The sequence below is a fragment of the Melozone crissalis genome, unplaced genomic scaffold (genome assembly GCF_028551555.1).
Source record: "Melozone crissalis strain CALT ecotype California unplaced genomic scaffold, PUWL_Pcris_2 ptg000004l_1, whole genome shotgun sequence".
Lineage (NCBI taxonomy): Eukaryota > Metazoa > Chordata > Aves > Passeriformes > Passerellidae > Melozone > Melozone crissalis.
In genome coordinates this window covers 12,936,894-12,955,739 of record NW_026535782.1, presented here as the reverse complement: position 1 = coordinate 12,955,739, position 18,846 = coordinate 12,936,894, and the positions used below count along the sequence as shown (strand labels likewise).

The window sequence follows — 18,846 nt, the reverse complement described above, 5'->3', positions numbered from 1 at the left end:
TTTTTTGCAAGTTTCACTGCATAAACTGCATCATTCTATATGCTTTAAAGTAAGCATATGTAGTTTGTAGTTTTGACTTTGATGTGCTTGTGGCATATTCAGAAAAGGAAATTTCACACAAAATATCACTCATAACAAGCCCACAATGACATATAAACCGTAGCAATCATCAGATAATTCTTCAGACATGCAATTTCTGGAAACACTATGTTTTATCAAATACTTTGAAAATGGACACTCATTGTCATACAGTTGCCAGCTACACTGAAGTTTAAATACTGGCATTTTAATAGAAAGAGATTCAGTTTCAGATACTTCAACTTTCATTCATGTAATTTAGGACCCACCACGGCTCCCTTAAGATATGTTATAATAAAACATCTGCTGTGAGGATAAAATCACAAGGAGGCATCCAGGCTAAGTCAGGAGGCATAACATTTAATAATGAGCTGCATGTGAAGACCCATTGACTTGATGAATGGTAGGTATTGTATGGAGCAAAAAAGTCTTACAGAACATCCATCACAGGTGTAGTAACACAGGGGACAGTCACTATCAGTATTTTTTTAATTATTTGGAGGGGTTATTAACACAATAGATATAAATGTGATTTCCTCTTTCTCTTTGCATAGTTGTTTCTAACCTCACACAATGATGGGAATTAGAAGATGTGAAGAAGATTAGATTGTAGATTGGCATTTATTTCTTTGATTTGTAAGTATTTATAAGGCAATAGTACATATATTCACTAGGCTACTGCTTTCCAAATTCTTCATTGATTTCTCTTCTGTTATTTCAAAGTCACCTTTATTGAGATATGCATCTGCTACATTCTCCTGTCAGAGACAGGATACTAGGCTGAATAGACTTTCAGCTTAATCCAGTCTAGCTGTCATAAAGTCTTACAAACTGTAAGTTCCAGAAATGAAAAGGATCAAAATTATTAGTGGAGACTCAAAAATATAATACAATCATACAAAATAATTACTATCAGGACTCCTTTACTTTACAAACATATAAAATGAATTTACTTTGAGGGTAAGAAGAGGGGGAAAAATCCTTCCATTAGAAAATATAGTCACAAAGCTTTGAACAAATAAATTCACACGCTGCAGAGTACGCACACACACGCATGCAGGCAGGCATGCACGTATGTACACACACAGGTGCCCACATACACGCATACATACACACATGCTTAGAGTTTACACTGCATTCTTCTGATGCCATGATTATTATTTTATTTGTACACCCACCTTTACTGCACATTCTAAACAAACAATAGACAACAGTGTAAGGACTTTTTTTTGCTTAAAACTGCAACAAAACAAGTCTCAACATTTGCAAAACATTCCTTTATTATTAGAAATAAATTATTTTGTATAAAAATTAGCATGCATTGACCATTGCATTTATTTTAGCATAACCCAGGACTTAATTCAGTCAGCTGTCACAAGAAACAAACTCATCTTCTTTTACGAGTTGAACAATGTAGGACAGGAAAGGAAATTGTCACAATCACAAAAAAGTACTTACAAATATAACATCAGACATGATTTATTTCAACAGCATTTTTTTTTCACAAGCTAACATTTGTTTTCCTTTTGTGATTTGCTTCCATTTGTGATTTGCTTCCTTTTGTGAGTGAACAGTTCAGAAGCTTGACACTCTGTCTCTATGTTATAAAACTGGACTTTTCCTTACCCTGTCTCTTTTTGCCTTTTGCTTGTGTTTAATCCTTGTTCTTTAGGAGACTGACTATTGATTTGAATGTAGACTACTGATATTTTCAAGACTGAATTCTGGTGGTGGTAAAGTCTATGTTTGCAAGATCCAGTCCTGCAGATCTTCCAGTGAATTTCATCCCTGCTCAGTTTGCCTGATTGCTGTAACTGACATAAGTTGTCTTGGTAGAGGAGGCTGTAAATCAAAAGAAAAAGAAACAAACCAAAAACAAACAACAACAACAACAAAAAAAAAACAAAGTTCAGGATTTTTAGAATCAAGAGAGGAGGAAAAAATCATATTTAGCATTTGAATTCAGACAATGTCCTGCTATATTTCCAAACAATATGGTCCATGTTCATGGAATAAAGAATGTATAAGGATATATGTAAGCAGTATATAAACTGGATCTCAATTTCTGTCTTCATGACAACTTATTTTTTCTATAATTTGGGAAAGCAGAGGTCAATAGAAAGGAAAAATGATGAGTGGTTTCAGCATACCCACAACAGAATTTCAACACCTTGTGTTATTTTGTCTGAATTCCATACAAAAATGTTTTAATTTAGAGACTGAATTTTTCTTTCTCTTCTACTGTTTGAAGACAACACTGCAGTTAGTTGTGGTTTGACCATCCAAAATGAGACTTATGCTCCTTGAAAGGAGCAAAGCCTAACTCTTTCCAAATTAGAGAAACTGAGCAGATAGTCCCTACAGAACATATTATCTGGAGAAAATTATGGTCTCCTTATGTTGATGGCCAGCTGATCATGTCTTCTTTTGATCTAAGCTGATACTCCTTCTTCAGAATGAGGCAATATATTGAGAGAATTAAACAGCTCCACTATTGCAAAACTGAACTAGGAATCTTAAGAAAGTTTTTTTCAGGTTCTAGCCCTTACATCCTTGCTATTAAGAAATATAAAAAAATATGCTATAAAAATATGACTCAAGTCATATCAGTCAAGTTTAATTTAATGGTTGGAGGAGAAAAGTGATTACATCAGGTCTCATAGTTAGTTCTCTAATTTTAAATCAGCTGGGTACATGGAAAATCAGGCTGATGGGGGACTGAGTCTCTTATTTCTCTATAATAAGGTCTATGTTACACTGCATAAAGAGGAATTTGACTTTCTAAATATGTTTTATATTCCGTCTGCTACAGACATGTTCTGCTTATGATAGTGAAGATTGCAGCTGGCAAGATGAAAATAACGGGATGGCAAAATAAGTTTCCTGGTCTATAGATTCAAATTTTCTATTTCCATACCTTTCTTCAATTTGTTTCTTTTTTCTATATACAGTCTGGTGAGAACAGCTGAGATAGATTGGAAAAGCATTCTTTATGCTAACTCCTAAATTCAGCCCAACAGTCTGATGATTTGTGAAGAACAGACTACAGAAACTGGGCAATGACAGTTTCTCTCTTCTGCATCACGGATTAAACTAAATAAAGGATCACTAAAATGGATGCAAATTAATAGTGGTTAGTATAACTAAGTTTACTTCTTGATATTTGTCATGTTTTCTTAGATTTGCTGAGCAATTTAAATCTAATACTGCATCTGCCATTTTTTAAGACACAACAGAACCAGACTATTTAATTCACATATTACGATAATCCTTTTCCCTAAGAATGTATATATAAGCATGAATAATCAAACAAAAGCTGCAAAATGTAATTTTTCTTACTTTCACTTGCACAGGTAGTTCCAGTACTTTGTGTCTAGAAAAAGCTAATTCATGAAAGGACTGCTTTTGGCACACAAAGCAAGTCTTCCTCATAGTTGATCACAATATTCGAGCACCAACATGAAATAGCTTTATTTGCATGGATTGGGACACTTGAAGCAAGTATAGCCTAATTTATATCTTTCAGATCTTTCAAATGGGATGTACTGCTCTTGTCTGAACTCTCTCATGCTCCCACAGCTGGATTTCTGAGAGGATTCTATTTTTTCTTTTGGCCTGCTGAGTTCCTACTCAAAATAATGCAGGACTAATGAAATGGCACCAGGATCTTCAAGCATAGAAGGATTTTTTTTTCCCAGCTAATAAATAACAGATAAATGTTCATCTGCAAACTCTGCACACTTGGGAACAAAAGGATAGAAAGATCAGAGCTTATTTTTTTCCCTTTCCCTGAAAGTAGGGTCAGATACATGATCAGGTTAAGTTAGACTACCACATTATCCTGTATGAGTTGAGTTGAGTTCTCTGATAAGTTTACATGTGCTTGTTTTTAGCCCACAGCAATGCAACATAATCAGATTTACCACAACTCAGTAAGCTGAATAATGTGAGGACAATTGCAAGAATACAATATAAAATACAAAAATAGTAATTAACACACCTCAGCTGATATAATTTTTTAAATTACTGTAACTTTGTTGTGTATCTGAGAAGTAAACAGTTTTGATAGAATTAATATAGAGTTTATCAAGAAACAAAAATTATCCAGTTGAGTTCTGAGTGTTGTTACTTTAAAAAATTATAATGCAGGAATTTAATGTAGACAGTGGTTTGAAATATATTAAAACTAATCTCATCTCCAAACAGTGTTTGTGGTTTTTTACTTTATAAATATTGCATGTGTCTTTTTAGTTCTGTGGAATTAGTCTAGAGTTCATGATTGGGGATCTGAAAGCTTCAGCAGCTGGTGTCCTGCTCTTTAAGACTGTTAGCATTTCACAATAATAACGTGAACCACATTTGGCAAGCCTAGATGGCCAGAAAAAGTAATGGACTTGGCTCAAAATATTTCTGAGAATAAACACACTTTTATAGCTCCAGTTGCTACTTTGCTGTTGAAACAAAAAAAAAGAAGAAAATAAAAGAGCAATGTAGAATGATTATTATGATCTGATCTATATTCATTTAATGTACTTGTCATTGCCATCTGTAACCACACCTGGATAGTTTTTTTTAAATCCTTTCTCCCAGAAACAATTTATTTTTCACTGAATATGGACCTATTCCCACAAATAAACCCATGAACATATTCACGTGGAAGACAACACAGAATAATGGGTGTTACATGGAACAGGACAAACTAGATAGAGCAGAGTTGTCTCTGGATGGAAAGCAAAAGGGATTACGTTACTATCTCATCCTGTTTCTCACCTAGTTATGAGCACTGCTATCATTTCTAGTGTTTGTGCTTGGTAAAGGGGGGAAACAATCACTGCTCACTTCTGGTATACTGGAAGTAGACTGATACTTTGCAATCAGCTTCATATGCTATCACTGAAAAGAAAGCTCTAACTCACATGGAATCACTGCAAGAAGAAGTTTTGTGGTGCTGAGAAGTTGTTACAAGTGACACAGTGAAAAGGACTTATGCTGCATTGAGCACTTAAAATTCACAGGAACTTTCAAATGCTTTGACAATAAGTATTTCAGGGAAGAGAGAAACCCATCTTAAGGCCTAGAACTCAATTACATAGGGAGAGCTTTCTGGAGTGCAGATGACTTGACTGAATTTTTGCCTATGAAGCATTATGATGGATGAAAACCTTGTCAGGATATACTCCTAGTGAGCTCAGAATTATATAGGTGTGTTACTGTTAAAGTCATGTTTAGAGCACAGTAAATAAGCATTACCCTGCAGTATTGGACTATTTGAGAAGCAGACTTGCTTCCTGTAGCATCTGTTTCTATGAATTATGCATAGTCATAGTTTAAGGAATCTCAGTCACAGCATTTCTTAATTAGGTACAGTAGATAAACATCAGATATCCAAGACTTTCTTATTAACACTCTTTCTCACCCCACTCTGAAAACCCTGCTTTTACCTCTCCTTGGAAGTTTATAATTTTTCACACTCAGCAAAATCCATGTCTCTTTTCCTTTTTTCCTTCTGAGTTTTCTGAAGAGTTACAAAGTTACTGAGTCTTTCATATTCATCTTCTATTATTTGATCCACAAATAATTTCTATGCCTTTCTTGTTTGTCCTTTGTTACATATCTCAATCTGAAGCTCTGTAAGCCCATAGCTTACTCTAGCAGTTTTACACATTTCGAAGGGTCATGAGTTTTTCCAGTGAAACAGTTTGCACCCAGTGTCCTCCATGCATCAGCAAGCATAGTATAATATAGTATGGTAGAGTTATGGACTACTTTTATATAGTCTTCAATCTGGCAAACTCTGATAGATTTCAGTAGGGGGTTCATTTTTCAGAAATAAGTACAATAATTTAATGCAAACTTGGTACTGGCTTGTCTCAATGTGCTTAACCAAAACAGTGCTACTTAAACACCAATATCATCCAAAAGCAATAAAAATTTAAAATAAACCATGTTGTTTGCAGTAAAATTACTGAAATGCTTAGCTGCCACAGCTGCTGCCCATCTAATGTGACATTGTTTTTTCAGAAGAAAAAAATTCTCAATTTCTCTGCACTGGGTATAAGCTTAATGTCTTTGCTCATTGTTGATTATTATTGTTATTATGAAGTCCAGTTTATAAAATGTTATGTCATGTGGTGGAATGGGAGCTATAACTTCTGTTTTTATCTGTACCACAGAAATTTTGAGATGTAGCAAGATTCAAGAACTTTCCTGACATGGGGAAGAATTTTTTTCCCATTAAAAATCTATGATATATCAGAACATGTTTTAATTAAGCTTCACACAAATTATCATGATTTTGTACCAGGATGAGTGAGACCAGAACAAAAACCTGGATGGGAAGCATTATGCTGGGAAGTGTTACTCATGAGTTGTGAAAAATGAACAATCCAACAAATATGAAGGTAGAAAGGTAAAAAGCATTATTTTCTCTTCCATATCTGACTGCAAAATAAAAACAATGCTAGCTGTTTTCATTGTAGTTTTTTTTTAACAGCCTTTGAGTTTTGAATATACAATGATGACCATAAATACACCTCATGAACTGTCAGGACATACCACTGGCACAGCAATGTACAACACACCAAAATAGCACTAGCTAAAACAAACAATTTTTAAAAGATGTGGCGTTTCAAAATCTGCTTGTGCTTTTTTTTTTCTACTAGCCTCCTCTGAAAATCAATTTCTTTGAAACAGCTCTAGACATTCCTGCATTCAGCAGTACATGAATTCTGACACATCTCTGGATTCATGCAGAACAAGCAACAAAAATAATTAAGTTTATTATTAAAAGAAAGTGCATTCTTGTGAACGTACATCTATTAAGATGTGCTGCCACTCTTGACCAAGTCTACAGATGACTTACTGTTGGTTTCAAGACTTTCACACAGTTCAGTCTTGACTTCTCCATTTGGTCTGTCATTCCCTTTCTGTGACAGTTTGCTTTGCATTGTAGCAGCTGTCACCACAGCCTTGAAGCTCCTCTTCCGTTTTTGAACATTCTGCTCTGGATGAAAAATGATAATATAAACCTTGGGCATGTAGAGCATGCCCAGAGACACAGAAGCACTTAAACTCATGGAGATAGTCAGTGTTGTTGTCTGGATGTACATCTGGGGAAGAAAAGAAACAACATAAAAAATCATTGTTGTATTGATTTAATTCAAGAAGGAAAACAAAGTAGCTACCTTAAAAGTACTAGGTGGAAAGGGAACATCAAAAGGACCCTTGGCTTTGGTTGTTTTTAATTATAGCCGAGTATGGCTGTTTCCTGTTGGGTTCATAACCTTAAGAGTAGGTGGTAGAAACAACATAACATTCATGAAACTTCATTCTCATAAAAGTAAGAAAGATGGTGCAGCAAACACATTTTAAAAAAACCAAACCAGTATGTCTGGACAAGAAGACAGGAATGACAATAGAGTTAGCCTTGTGTCATCTATTTTAACAGACAGAACCCTCTACACCAATATGCCACATGGTGATTCAACAGTGTGTGCAGCATGGCTCAACTGACAGCAGCATAATGCAGAATCTAATGGAATCTTTTATATACTCTGTGAGTTTCAAGCTGGAAAAAAAAAATAGTTTTTCATAGTGATGCTTGAATATTCCTGATGGTGTTGGAGGGTTGATTTTTTTGTTTGTTTGTTTGTTTTCCATCCTACTTTTGAATTCTAATCACAATGCTCTGTTGGCACACAATAAAGTTATTAATATGTCATGATCCTAACTAAGAAATCAGAAAATTGAGGAACCATGAAATTATCTCACAGAAGATCTCAGTTCCCTATAGATAGAAAGGAAAAATCTGGCATTTCAGAGGGAGTCTGTCTATTTTTTCTTATCATCTACAAAAAGAAGGTAACTCTGGTATTCCATAATACTATAAGAGAAAATGCCAATAAACACTCCTTAAGAACAGCAGACAAATTTGTTTGATGAAGTATTTAGCTAGTATATTACCAATACTAATTGTAGTTCTGCTCAACAGTTATTTTTTCTTAGGAAATTATTTTTTATTAGCCATATTATGAACAAAAAATACTTTACAGTTCTGTGTTAAGTAGGAAATCTCTCAGTAATCCTTGTTATATTGGAAAAGATACTGAAGTAAAACATGCTCAGTGCCTTCACAGATGATTCAGTGATGTTGTCAGGCATGATTTTAAGCACTGGCCAACACTATCACATTAACCTGAAGATAAGATGGTAAGTCTGTCTGCAATGTCAGCTTCAGATCATCATTTTTTATGAAGTGCCCTTGGGTGACTTGGCCCTTGGCAGAAAAGTAGAGATATAATAAACTGTTGTGCACTATTATAGCCAAATAATTTAATGTCTTTCAGCCTACAAAGTTTTTCCATTAGATACTTTCTCCTTAGGGATCACAAATAAACTGTGCTCTCTCATATAAAGCACTCTTAGGTAAGAAAAAAACATGGATTCTGAATGACCTTATTAAGTAAGTGTATAATTGCACAGAAATACAAATACTATGCCAAATACTACCATAAAAAGAAGCATGGCCCAGTGTAGTCTTCAAGAAAACACTAAAAATTCCTGAATATCTGTAAAAAGCTCAACCCGCTTTCAGGGGCAGTACCAGCCTGAAAAGACAATCAGGACTGTCTGTTGTGCTGAAGAAAGGTACAGGAGTAACACCTTCCTTCATTTGAATCACACATCAATTCAGTACTTGAGGAAATAATATACTCTTTCCTCACACCAGTGAAATAATTCTATTCCTATCAATCTCCAAAACGACAGTGGTGTGCCTGAAAGCAGAGCTATATTGTGCATGAACATTTCTAATGAAAACATGACATAGTCAGACTAATAAGGAAGTTTTTTCAGACTTCTGTGGAAGGACCTCTGTGCAGATGCATGTTCACATGCAGAGAGCACCAATGCACATGTCTGTTTCTCCCTGAACCAAATGGACTGATCTCCAAACAAACTGGTTCAGCAGTGGCTTTTAGGGTTAAGCATTTAATTAAGAGGCACCCAAAAGCAAAAGTATTTTGATTCCTAAACATGAATATATTTCCTGATGGGATTTTCAAAACTGAAATCATTGTAAGCAATACATTTTAAAAACTGTACTGTGTATGGAAATTCCAATAAAAATTATTTTTGAAGCCTTACCATTTTTTAAAATCCAAGTCATGGCTACTTAAGCCTCACCCATGCATTCTGTAACAATGCCTGGCATTTAAATATATTTTGGGGTTTTTATTTCTTATCAAGTACTCAAGTTCTAAGAATTGTCTTTCTCTCATGGTTCAGTGTAAGAGTGATATGATAAAAAGGATAAAGCTCCAAATGTTATAGGATAAAATATGTGCATTACTTTATTAGTAACATTAACAAATTTATACATTATAGGAGATCTCAACGATCTTTCTAGCAATAAGAGATGCCACGGTGCTAAGATCTTACTAAAGAGATTTCTCTTAGTGTGTCAATGTCAGCTTGAAGGTTTACATTCAACTAAGCTACCTAAGTGAAACAACTCTGAACCTCATCATAAACTGAAAAAGTAAGATTCTACAGGCTTCTGCACAGGTATTTTTCGTTACATATATCATTACATCTAATCTATTTTCTGTGGACTTAACTACTGACCAGCACAAGAGCATCTTTTAAAAATCTAAATCAGCTAGTTTCATATTGCCGATTACAGTTCATATGCAATGGGGTTTATTTCTAATGATTTCTGTGGTTTTGAACCAGCCACTACAGTTATTGAAATATCAACACTAGGGTGAACTGGGAGTTTTCTGACAGGACAATTTTCAAAGAGTGATTGTAGTTTTTAAAGAGCTTCAGACTCAGGGATCCTGTTTTACATGGATCCCTCTTACTACTTACTCTCTAATGAAGCCAGTGAGAAAAGGATTTCGAGACACTTGCTCAGACTTGAGGGAAAGGCTTTGAACATACACTTACACAAATACATTGTGGGTGTGCATACAACTATCTGATTTCATAGGCTAATGCAACTGCATTCTCAGCTGGAGGCTGAGTTGAGAGTCTGAGTCTGATTCCTTTTCCTACTGTAATCATAGAATAATTTGGGTCGGAAGTGACTTTTAAAGGACCTCTAGATCAGCACCCCTGCAGTGAGCAGGGATATCTTCAACTAGATCAGGTTGCTCAGAGCACCTGACCATGGATGTTTCCAGGCATGGGGCATTTACCACCTCTTCTGGCTAAACTGTTCCAGTGCTTCACCTCCTTAATCATAAAAAAATGCCTAGTCTGAATCAACCCTCTTTTAATTTTAAAACCACTACCCCTTGTCCTATCTCAACAAGCCCTACTACTTTTTAAGTGGTCATTTGAAGGCTGAGAATCTGTTTATAGGATGGTAATATCTCTTGCATTTTATCCTTCTTTTCTTGGGAATCCCCATTCTTGCAGCCCAATGAAGCCCAAGTCTAGCAAGCAGGATACCACACACACTTGGTTTGACTTTTGTCTGACTCTTACCTTGTTTTATTCCTGACAAGAGGACTATGATGTTTTATGGCTGTGCATTCTGGGTACTTTTATTATTCTGGGAACATAACTACCTGTAACTTTTACAGAATTAGATGCTCTAAAAATAAGGAGCAATGGAGCAACAAAAGTAGTTCAGTTTAATAAGATATGAGGTCTGAATAATTTTTCATGTGTCTCACAGTGGTAGCTCACTTGAAGTCATAGAAGAATAAAGGTCCCTTTTTACAATGATTCATAGTTACACAGAAATGAATTTCAGCACTCCTCACACCAAAATCCCTTCTGAACTACAAACTTTTTGTCTGATAATGCCTTTCACAAATGTAGCAAAGACTGCTATATCTATTCTCCATGTTCTTGACAGTCAAAGGATATGTCAGAAAACTAAAATCATGGTAGTGCAAGGAAAAACACCCTTTAAATTATGGGAAATACTTGAGGCCTAAATACCTTCATGCCTCTATCCTCCACCTCAACCCCACCCCAGAACTGACACTTTTTATGTACAATTTATGTAACCTCCACAACTGACAAAGGATCCATCACAATAGACAGTCCCTTGTGAAAAAGATTCAGATCCCTGCTCAGACATATGATTTCTCTATCTCACAAGTGACCTGGACCCCTTCCTCATCAGAAGGTTCCCACAAGCTTGGTAATATAACCTTCAGATTATCCTAACTCAGCAGCTAAAATAGATAATGGCCATTGATTCTAGGACGATGTGTGTCTTTCTGCTTTGAAACCGAAAATGTTCCACGGGAAACACTGAGCCAATGAAACACGCTATTTTAGTAAAACACAGATACTCTAATGAGTTCTCCAGTTTCAAAGTACTTGAAACTGAACTGCCTCCTTGGAAAGCTGAACAAATTTCTATGCATCAAAGCAGGTGTGCACACTGAATTGTCCCAGCGCAGGTAGCTGAATGACTGCCTCTCAGCCAGGCTTCACTGCTAGGAAATAAAATATCCCTCAAGTTCCCAGCAGTGTCTCATCTGTTTGGTGCTTGCTGAGGCAAAGTTCAACACAAAGCAACTACTTTCACTAAAGGAAAAAAAAAAGTAGCAATGTCACAACCTTGTCCAGATTGCTTCCCTGTTTTGAGTCCTCCCCTATTTTTACATATAAGATAATATTCAGAATCTCTCCAGAATTGCTGATTTTCTCATGCTATTTATTTTTCTCTTCTACTCAGGTTTAATAAGTCAAATAGAGAACAGACTGCTCCCTAATCTGGTTCTAATAGTATATCCTGGAAAGGCATATGGCTATTGTGATGTCTTGAGTAAATTTAATGTATTTTCCACTTTGGCACAAGCTCTCTAACTCCCAGTAGTTGTAACACAGATGAAAAAAAGTCCAGCAGTGAGTATAGTGCTAAATCACTGAGGGAAGTCTTGGTACATCTCAAACTATGAGTGTGCCTAGCATAGACTCAACTCAGCTACTTGCAGTCCAAAGAGAAGTGGATGTTTGAAAGGACACAGCTGGTCTAATGGCTCTCATTGACTAATTCTATACAATTTTCCCTTCAGAAGTCCCTTTCTCCACAGGATAGAGCAATAGCCTTGGTATCAAACACTGGAGTTTGAACCATCCTGCTGAGACAGATAAACACAGGCACTCTTGAACGTGTCCCACATTGCTAGTAACAGAGCAGAAGATTGAGTTATGATTTAATTTTTCCTTTATCTTTGTTATCAAATTCTACATGTCTCTTATGTGAGTCTTGGTTGCTTCAGCCAGTTTCATATTATAAGGACAGAACTGCAGCAAGTGTTGTTTCCCAATAGATTTTTTTGATATCATTCCCTCCTTCTACTCTTCCCTTCATTCTCAGCTGCTAGAAACCTTACCAGATCATTTCTATCCAGGAGATAAATGATACATCATAAAATGAAGATACATATCATCTATCTACAGGCATCCCTCATATTGGGAAAGAGAGGAAAATGGGCCTTCTTTCTTTATGGTGGAGACAGCATGAGTCTTTTTATTCCCAGGAAAACACTGAAAGCATTCATAGACATCTTCCCTGTGCAGCAGAACATAGAATGCTTAGAAAAAAAGACAGTCCTTTTCTTCTTTTAAAGTAATGCACATGCCATACACTACAATTACTTTTGTGCGTGTTGTTGCTTGCTGAAGAGTTGACTCGCTGACAAAAATTATGTTTCACAGTCCTGTTCACAAATTAGAAAGAAATACCATGCAATGGATTCCACACCAAAAAGCAACAAGGAAAAGCCTGGATACAGAAAATAATATATATGAAATACATTTGAAACCAGGAGAATGTAAACAGGAGGTAACAATGCTGACAAGGAGCCAAAAACTAACCAGAGGATCCATGCTTCTCTGCAGAACCCCATAAGCCTACACCTACAGGTTTTTATTGCTTCCACTGCAAAACATACTTTTCTATCTTGATCAGTGGGAAGAAATTTTTTTGAAGGAAAACATAACAGGTACAAGTCAGTCATTGTTTGGCTTACATAACAAGATTATTTTCCAGGTATAAGATAAACTTCACTGAGTGAGTCTTATTCAAACATTTGTTCAGTTAGAAAACATGGGAAGCTATGGTACTTATATATCTTTTAGCCTTTTGAAAACATTCCTTACCAAACTAGCAATTAAAATGAGGCTTAAAGAAGAAAAGTGAAAGCCTTCTCACAAAATGAAACTACAACATCCGTAAGATGATTATCTCAAGTAAATGTAGGCTATGATTCTTCACACAGCAGAAGAAAACAAATCCTGATAAAACATACAGTCTTTAATTTATTTTTAAATTTCTGCTGCTTTCACAAAGTTATGAGAAAAGAAAGCACTAACAACTGATTTCAAATTAAATGTGTGCCACATTTAAAAAGTATGAACTTCCATTAAAGCTTGGATGTGAGAGGAGCTATAAAAGCTCGGAGGAGTCTTGGTGGAACACGTGTATACCTGCATTTCAGAAACTGAATTATGGTAACTATTTCACTTCAGATTTTCCACTTAAGTCCAATTTTGACCATACCTACAATATTTGTAAGGGGAGGGAGAGGGGAGGGTCCAAGGAGATTTTTTTGTGCCTTTTCAATCTCTAAAGGGGGAATGAGTTGGGGGGGTGGGTGTAAGAGAGAGAGAGAGAGATATTTTACCAAGGCCTGTAGTGGCAGTGTAAGGGAAAGTGTTTTATCCTGAAAGTAGGTAGATTTAGATCAAACATAAGGAATAATTTTTTTGCCATGAGGGTGAGACACTGGCACAGGTTGCCCAGAGAAGCTGCAACTGTCCCATCCCTGGAAGTGTTCAAGACCAGGCTGGATGGGCCCTGATCTGCCTGGCCCAGTGAAATGTGTCTCTACCCATGGCAGAGCAGTTGGAAGTAAATGATCTTTAAAGATGCCTTCCAACCTAAGCTTTTCTGTGATTCCATGATTCACAGTAACATGGTACCTTCTTAACATGGCAGACAGTAATGTCCATTGTCATTTCTATTGGCAAATCTAATCTCTTAGCATGACATTCTAGACAACCAGATTTTTTTATTGGTTTAATCCCTTATTTTTTCTTCTTTTCCCTTTGCTTTTTTCAATATGCCAGAGTCAGATGCTTTAGCTCCTCCAAAACTGCTAATTTCAAAAAACCTTTCTGTTTATGTGTAACCCCTGTAGACATTTTTACAGATAACATCACAGAGCACTGGCATCAGAAATTATGCTGCTTTTTGGCAAAACCTGGAGAAGATTAGACAAGCAAGTGTTGCATTATCAAACATTCTGTTCATTGGAAATAAGCAATATTTTAGAAGGGAAAGAAATATTCAGCTTTACTGCATCTGCAGCATTTATTAAAATGTCATATTAAACTAGTAATAAACTAAAATCTGATTCTTCACTGTGACCCATCCTCAGGATATATACATCATGGAAAATCCTAACTACTGCCTTGTAGGCTTTCAAAGTAATTCAAAATATCAGTATGTAAATTGATTTTTATTTCTTCTCTTAAATTCTCATAATATAACTCATTTTTCTTATCGTATATTACACTATCATATAGCTTGATTATAGCACAGCACACAATTTATTGCCGTATTATGGTTTTTAAATTCCATGTGAGCCATACCTTTCATCAACCTTACTGCAAATAGAGTCACAGTTTTCAGTAATTGACCAAAGACTAATCTCTATTATGTCTGTTGTAATGTGTATGTCAGTCCTGATATTCAGGAATAGTGAGCTCCAAAAGATCAAACAGAAATTTAGTACTGATTTTTTGTAAAGCTAAGCTAAAAGAATTTCAAAATAGAAGTAAAAAAACCCAAAAAATGTAAAAACATAACCGCAAAAGACTGTGGTTCATGAAAAACTGAGAAATGAAATTAATTAAACAAGGTCCTATTTATACATTAATTGAATCTTCAACATAATGTACAAGTAGGATTTTATGGTATATTGTGTTACACTTAAGACTTCTTATTGACAAAATGCTAAACAAAGAATTTAATGTTTATCTAATTAAAATCTTAACAGCCTACTGAAAACCATAGCAAATCTTATTATTAATCCAGTTACAATCATACTAGCTTGTCTTTTCAGATTATTTAATCATTACAGGAAAATCTCAGTAATAATATAGCTAAATCTGTATACACATAAACTTGAGTATTAATCCCTTTTCTGCAGTGATACACACCTGGTATCAGATTTAGCCCCCCCACAAGACAAATAGAAAGAAGGGGAAATTACGAATCCCAAGTCTTTGATGTTGATGTCTGGTATTCCTACTCCCTTAGTCTTGGATCTGGCTGAGGTTGTGTTCACGCATCTACTATGACTGTGTCCTTATTTCGTCTTTTTTAAAATGAGTTCTCCTCTGAACTCAGTCTATCTGCACCCATTACCTGCTTATTGATTGGAATTAAGTCCCAGTGACTTTGTTAGTGAGTGGTTTGCAGGTTTGTTAGATCATTGTCATGCCCAGTGTTCAGAGCCCTGAGCTGGAACAAGCCTGGCAGTGCTCTCCCCGCTGCTGGACAAGAGCTACCAAGCTGCAAATATTAAAAAATATATTCCAAAAGCCCACAGCAATATAAAGTCTGCAGCCTTTTTCTAGTAACAACAAACCTCCAATACATATTTATTGAGCAAGAGCTGGGTGTTCTGTAAAACCTTATTTCTAACCTTATTTGATAAAAAAATACTCCTTTATTATAAGATTTCCAAAGAGCATTCAAATGACTTTCATATCCCTTTCAAATACCTCAAAATTAAAATTCTCTTTTGTCAAATACATTCTAACTTGAGTAACCTATCTAGTTACTTTTGAAATTTTATCACTTTTGCAAAAATTTATTTTACAGAAGTGGTTTGTTATTAATTAGGTCTTCAGGTATCTACTTTGAATGCAGATTGAATTTACCCTAAAGCTAAAAAACTAGCAAATGTGGCAGGTAGCCTATTTAAAATAAATTCATGCCAATTCAAACATTTTCAATTATAATCCCTTTGAAAACACGGGAGCAGGATTTCAGAACACTTAATACTCAAGGACCCAGTTGGCAACCCCAAAATTGTCCCTTTTGTATGCATAATTGTATTGTGATGAAAAAGAGAAAGCAAGAAAACTGTCTTATAGTGAACTAAGGAAAGATGTTGCCAATAAAATAAAAATCTATTGTCTGCATTTTATTAAATACCAGAATTAAAATAAGAACTAATTGTTCTGTATGACACAAAGGCCATTGATGTTGACTGACACATTCTTATAACTAGGATATATCACTGAGTAGGAATTTTTTTCTCGTCTAGATTTGAAATACATAGAATATTAAAATTCTGTCTTTTTAAAATTCCCAATGCTTACTGAAGATCTATTACCTATGCTCATAAAGCATAGAAAAAGGTTAACCTTAAATGGTGGTTTATTATGCTATTAACTACATTTAATTTCTTTTTTTTCTGAAGTCTCTTAAATATGCATAATACCTGAGCTAAAGAGATAACTGTGTCTAGAAATACTGTAAAGCAGCCTCTATCTCTGTAATAATTAACTTCCTACCAGTTTTGCTTTAAAATATGTTTGCTTATTTAGCACACATAGCTTAAGTGTCAGAGTTTAAGTACCTGATAGAGACAAATATTAAGTGAAGTACACTTGGTCAGAAGATAATTTTATTTAGCATCTTCAAGCAGGGCATAATTAAGTTACTCTGTCATACAAAATGATGGAGGCTTAAACAAGTAACAGCTGGTTACCCCAATGGCTGTACAACTGAAGGGCAGCCTTTGGCAGCAAAAGCTGTGCAAACACAATCAATACATTATGCTAATGGGAACAATGTAATGAGCAAGGAAGCAGCTAAAACGGAAAGACAAAAAGAAAAACAAACAATCAAACATGTCCCTGCAGCCCTCAGCAAGCATTTCAATTGCAATTTGTGAACAGAAATCTTACAACAGTTGTACTCAAGTACTAGTCTTATCTAGAAATGTTCGCTGTGTTCATTCCTTATGTCAGAATAAATTTAATGGCAGCCAGATGAATCCACTGATGGCTATTTCCTTGGCTTCGATGAATTTACACTGTATTACACCAAGTGATGAATTGATCAAAACTTAAAAACTAATAAAAATATTTTTTCATTAATTTTCTCTCTGATATTTTACCAAAATTAACTAAATTGCAGTATAAATTTGACTTAAAAATCTGCATATTACAAAACTATTTCCTCTCTGTTGATACCAATCTCTAAAGGTCTCACTTGAGTGTTTACTTGCCTTGGTGTCATTTTGATTTATTTTATTCCATAATTGATTGTGACATTACTCCAGTACAGATTTTCTGTTAGATTTATTCACTGCAGAAGGTCCTTGTGAATTCCCTAACACACTCTGGAGCAGGAAAAAACACCCTCTAACCTGAACTGGATTTTAGAAGCAGACACAGGTTCTTAGATTCAGTGCAGAGGGCAGGTATGTAGCGAAACACAATACATTCTGTGCTACAACCAACCCACAGCTCTTTCAAAGTCCACTGTAAAAGACTTTCAAAATTAGTTTTCAAAATAAGACTTTTGAATGAACCTGTGTTGAATGCTAAACATGTTTTGTTCTGTGCTATCCTGATAAGTTTTAAATTTCTTCTTTGTCTATCTAGAGGATTCTGAAGGCAGAGCAGGATTCTGCTGACTCCCACAAAAATGTGCAATATTATCTTATAGGTACATCTCTGTGCTATCTCAGAAGAGAATCTCAGAAGAGCAACAAGGTAGAACAGTGATGACATTATATACCTTCACCCCTCATCCCTCTGCCCTGCCCATTCAAACTCTGCTTCTAACTTTCACCTTCTTTTTGCTATTTGTATGTTCAGGATAAATTGAATATAATTTTTTTAGTCAGTTTTTGGGGGAGATTTTGTGGGTTTTTTTGTTTTTGTTTTTGTTTTTTTGGGGTTTTTTATCTTTTTTTTGGGGGGGGGGGATTGAGGTTTTTTTGTCATGTTTTTTGGTTTTGTTTTATTTGGTTTTGTTTCATTTAACTGCAGCCTTCTCTGGTGAGATTTCAATTAGCTTATCCCAGATAATAAAAGACTGAATACAGTGTAGTCCCTCCGCAATTTTTTTATGTTATTATTATTTATATATTTGAACCTTCAGTAGCTACAATCTCAGTTACCTATTACAATGGGTAATACTGCATAATAGATGTAATAGGTAATTAAAATATGTAATGCTGCATACTAAATTAAACATTAGAATATCTCTGATGTCAGCATCCAACATTTGCTTTTCCTCTATCAAGAATATTAACACAATATTCCTACCTGTCAAGAATATTAACACTGAAATAAAAACCCTAACATCTTAACTTTTCTGGGAGCAATGCCAGAAGATAGAAACTTATAAGGTCTATAAGGTATGCAGCAGTAAATGTGTATGAATTGCACTGCAGAACCAACAACAAGGTGGGCTTGTGACTGATTCAGGGGCTTGTGACTGATTCAGAGCTGACTCTAGTATGCTTTGGCTGTAGTATACTCAGGGGAAATATGAGTGACCCAAACATTTATGCTACTCTCACAATTGCAGTTAATCATACAAGGTGAATCTGGCACACCGGGATGTTCAGATACTCATCTATTCTTGCTATGGTAACACTGTACAAAGATAAGCCAGTGTGCTTCCCTTCAGAAATCTGAAATACTTCGTGTACAGTCACTGTTATCATCTGCCACAAGACTAGGAGAGGTTTGTTGTCAACCTAA

The 18,846-nt window shown here is 35.4% G+C and overlaps 1 protein-coding gene across 2 annotated transcripts in view; it reads right to left on the bottom strand.

Moving 5' to 3' along the window:
• Positions 1-1,334: 1,334 nt before the first annotated feature.
• Positions 1,335-18,846, bottom strand: part of GRM8 (glutamate metabotropic receptor 8) — a 306,821-nt gene continuing 289,309 nt past the window's right edge. Inside the window, exons 9-10 of one of the 2 annotated variants that reach the window (XM_054280971.1) lie at positions 6,892-7,187; positions 1,335-1,920 (exon numbers count right to left, since the gene is read on the bottom strand). In XM_054280971.1, coding sequence (XP_054136946.1) covers positions 6,897-7,187 — 291 coding nt within the window. In that variant the 3' untranslated portion in view covers positions 1,335-1,920; positions 6,892-6,896. The remainder of the gene's footprint in view (positions 1,921-6,891; positions 7,188-18,846) is intronic. The other variant, XM_054280962.1, reaches the window with a different exon arrangement.